Source organism: Ochlerotatus camptorhynchus, unplaced genomic scaffold, assembly GCF_037179485.1.
Source record: "Ochlerotatus camptorhynchus isolate MF236.1 unplaced genomic scaffold, CSIRO-AGI_Acam_v1.1 ptg000007l, whole genome shotgun sequence".
NCBI lineage: Eukaryota > Metazoa > Arthropoda > Insecta > Diptera > Culicidae > Ochlerotatus > Ochlerotatus camptorhynchus.
In genome coordinates, this window is record NW_027040499.1 from 3,689,427 (window position 1) to 3,693,384 (window position 3,958).

The following is a 3,958-nucleotide window of genomic DNA, read 5'->3' on the forward strand; positions in this document are numbered from 1 at the left end:
ATTAATGTCAGCCTTTGATGACAAAATTGCTCAGAATCGTTCGATTGGATTGTCCTCTTTTTTGACGAAATCGATGTTCAGTGATTTGTACAGCTTCAAGGTTGTGGACGCGTAATGAGCGGACGCCAAGTCAGGCCAGAACAAGGGTGGAGTGTTGTGTTGACGATAGAGCGGAGCCAGGCGCTTCTTAATGCACAAGAACTTTTTCCCCGAAGTTATCAATTTAAACTATATGTTGTCAGGAACCTTCTTAACAATAACAGCATTATAAAACTACGCTCCTGGATGCACTCTTGTGTCCAATTTAACATACAGGGTTGTAGAGAAAGGATGGAACTGGGCTAGTAAAGTGAAATAACTTTGGTTCGCTTTAACAGCTCATTTAAATAGTTTTCATTTAGTGTGTGAACATGGGTATGAGGACAACCCTGTGACAGTGGGAAAATCAAAACAAAGCCTTTCGTTCAGAGACTTTCTCGGCTTTATTTCTCTCTCACTCTTCCTCGTTTTCGCGTTACCGAGAGACGGGCCTGGACAGCTTTCCGACGGTTCAGTCAAGCAGTTTTGAAAAAGATCTTAAAGTGTGAAGTTGAGTTATCACAAAATGCTGCGCAGGGATTACGGTCCTTTTCCAAATGGTGGAAATCACGAAAATGGCGCCGTCGAGGGGAACCGAAGCGCTCCCGGGTAAGTCTGTATAAATCGCAAATTTGTTATTTTTTTTTCGTTTGGCCATTTTTGCCTAGTGAAAATTGTTGAGATGGTAACGAAAGAAAACCATCGTCCGCCATGATAGAAGGGACGTACGAAAAATAAATTATGCGCTCGGCCACGGCGGTATGCTGGCGTCTAATGCAATGACCGGCGTACGAATGTATTGGTGCCAGTGAAAGGAATGACGGTGCATAGTTAGATTTAATATATCCTATGTTTATATTTGTTTTTGTTTTTTTCAAATTATGGTATGCAAGAAATTGTGGTGAATTTTGATGCGTCAATCAGTGGAAGTCGCATTGAACGCTTGATCTGATAGGGCCAAATGCCCTTCTTTTGGCAAGATGTGTCACTGAGTGGAATTCTCGGTAGACTTTAAGAAAAAAAAAATCCAGACTTGGAAACGGTTGGTGCGTCAATAAGTGGAAGTCTTATTGAACGCGTGATCCGAAAGGGTCCAATGCCATAGGTTTGGCAAAATGTGTCTCTGAGTGGAATTCTCAGTAGACTTTAAATAGGGGAATTTACGTATTCTCGTCAATCTAAGCAGCGTCTGCACTTCTACTAGCATTTTCTCAGCGTCACGCACATATATGATGTGTCTGTTTGTTTACATTCATCTGCTGCTTGCTTCTCTATCCATTCCAATCGACAGAATTTTTCAAAACGTTTTGAAAGCGTTTTTACAACGCTCCAAACTTCTCAGGTGAGTGTGACTATTGTCGGCAGTCTCTTTTTCTTCGGCAACCTTCCCATTAGAACTGCGTGTTAACCAGCTGTTCTATTATCGGCAACTCGAAATCAACCTCATTTTGTAGTGCGTATGCTTTATTTGAAGAAAAATGTAGCATTACTGGATTGCTCGATCGTTCAAATATAATCAGATTGAAGCTGAAAGGCTAAACAATCGTTTGGACACATTCAGGGAAGTGCGTTGATGGGAAAACATAGTGAAATTAACGTTTAAATTTTGGTTGCCGAAAACAGTCAATGGGTGCCGAAGCCAACATTTACCCTACGTCATGATACGTCTCTGAGTGGAATTCTCAGTAGATTAAAAAAAAAAAACAGCCTTGGAATAGGTTGGTGCGTCAATAAGTGGAAGTCTTGTTGAATGCATGATCTAATAGGGTAATAATAATGCCCTTATTTTGGTAAAATGTGTCTCTGAGTGGAATTCTCAGTAGACTTTAAGAAATAAAAGGCCAGCCTTGGAAAGGGTTGGTGCGTCAATAAGTGGAAGTCTTATTGAACGTGTCATGCGATAGGGTTCAATGCTCCCTTTTTGGCATGACACATCTCTGAGTGGAATTCTCGGAAGATATAAAAAAAAAAAGAATCCACCCTTGGAATAGGTTGGTGCGTTAATAAGTGGAAGTCTTATCAAACGCGTAATCCGATAGGGTCAACTGCCTTTTTATGGGCAAGATGTGTACCTGAGTGGAATTCTCGGTAGACTTTAAGAAGAAAAAATCTAGGCTTGGAATAGGTCTTGAATTTAAGTTCAATGCATTTCCCAAATCAGCTATTGTCAGTTGTCAATAATCGAGTTAAACATGATTTATGTTTATGTTGTTATTAATGGCTAGTTGATAAACATATGTATAAAGTAGACTCGCTAATGATGTTGCTGTGTTTTCACTATGGCATTCTTTTTGGATATCGTTTTAGTTCTCCATCAGAGGACACTAATGGCAAATGGCCATCTCTAGTGGAGTCACTTGAAATAGAGCGCAGACGAAACGCGACGCTGACAAAGAAACTAAGAAAGGAAAAAGCAAAAAACAAGAAATTAATTTCTACAAATGCTGCATTATCTCCAGGGCCGTCACGTTTTCAATCGACAATGAGGGAAAACCGCCAAGAAGGTATTCGATTAGGTGGAAATGATTCGCTTTCGGCCACTATGACCAACTTGTCATTCGCGTCACTGAACATAGCAAAGTGTAAACCAACTGACGGCGAAGACGAAATAGACAGGAGATCGTTTGGAAACTGGAGAGATTTGTTGGAAGCGTCGATGAAGTTAGTGGGGGCGATGGATGAAGAATCGAAGATGAGCATCTTCAGGATTAAAGCGGGGACGAACCTTCTTGACATTTTGGAAGCAACCGTGTCTTCACCCAACAACCCAAGTGCAGAGGTTGCCCCATATTCGAACGCTATCCAAAGATTGGTGGATCATTTCGGATCACGGGACTATTGTTTGCTTCAGCGCCAGAAACGCCGTTCTCTGACCCAAAGCGCTAACGAATCGCATTTCAAATACGTGCAACGCGTTATTAACTCTGCAAAACTGTGCAATTTCGCTGGAGATCAGTTTTGAAAAAGATCTTAAAGTGTGAAGTTGAGTGATCACAAAATGCTGCGCAGGGATTACGGTCCTTTTCCAAATGGTGGAAATCACGACACTTGTTAGGACCTCTCAAGTCCACACTTTAAGATTAGTGGTGGACTTGAGAGGTCCTAACAAGTGCATCATCAGAACCCCCTTTAAGATGCCGACACTAGAAGCAATATTAGCTAAGTTGCATGGATCAATGGTCTTCACAACGCTTGACTTAAAGAGTGCATTCTTCCATGTAGTCCTAGATGAACAATCTAGACACCTTACCAACTTTTACGCGGGTGATGCCACATACAGGTTTAAAAGACTCCCTTTCGGCCTATGCAACGCTCCGGATATTTTTCAGGAGATCTGCCAAACTGTGATTCTTTCCGGATGTCGAGGTGTCCGGAATTACTTGGATGATATCCTAGTCCACGGAAAGACGAAGGAAGAGCACGATGAAAATCTGCAAGCCGTGTTTTGTCGTCTAGAAGAGCATAACGTAATCCTAAACAAAGAGAAATGGGTGGTTGGTAAAGCATCAGTTAAGTTCCTAGGGTTCACTTTGTCTTGCGATGGCCTTAAAATTGAAGAAGAGAAGTTGAAGAGTATCAAGAGTTTTCGCAGACCGGAGTCGCAAACCGAAGTGAAGAGTTTTTTGGGACTTATTAACTTCGTGGAACGATTTATCCCAAGGCGAGCCGATAAAACTGAGCGACTTAGAGAGTTATCAAAATCTGATTCTTTCTATTGGACTGGCGAAGAGGAGGAGGAGTTCCATTTTCTCAAGGATGAAGCTCTGAGTGAAGTTTTGAAACTGCGTTTTTTCTCGAGTGACGATGAAACCGATCTTTTTGTAGATGCATCTCCCGTTGGACTTGGTGCCGTATTAGTCCAATACGATAGCTGCAATGA

General features: G+C 41.7%; 1 protein-coding gene across 1 annotated transcript; it reads left to right on the plus strand.

Moving 5' to 3' along the window:
- The first annotated feature begins 2,314 nt into the window (after positions 1–2,314).
- LOC135697176 (uncharacterized) lies at positions 2,315–3,040 on the plus strand. Its single transcript, XM_065216804.1, has one exon. It carries the CDS (start codon positions 2,315–2,317, stop codon positions 3,038–3,040), a length of 726 nt encoding a protein of 241 aa, XP_065072876.1.
- The last annotated feature ends 918 nt before the right edge of the window (positions 3,041–3,958 follow it).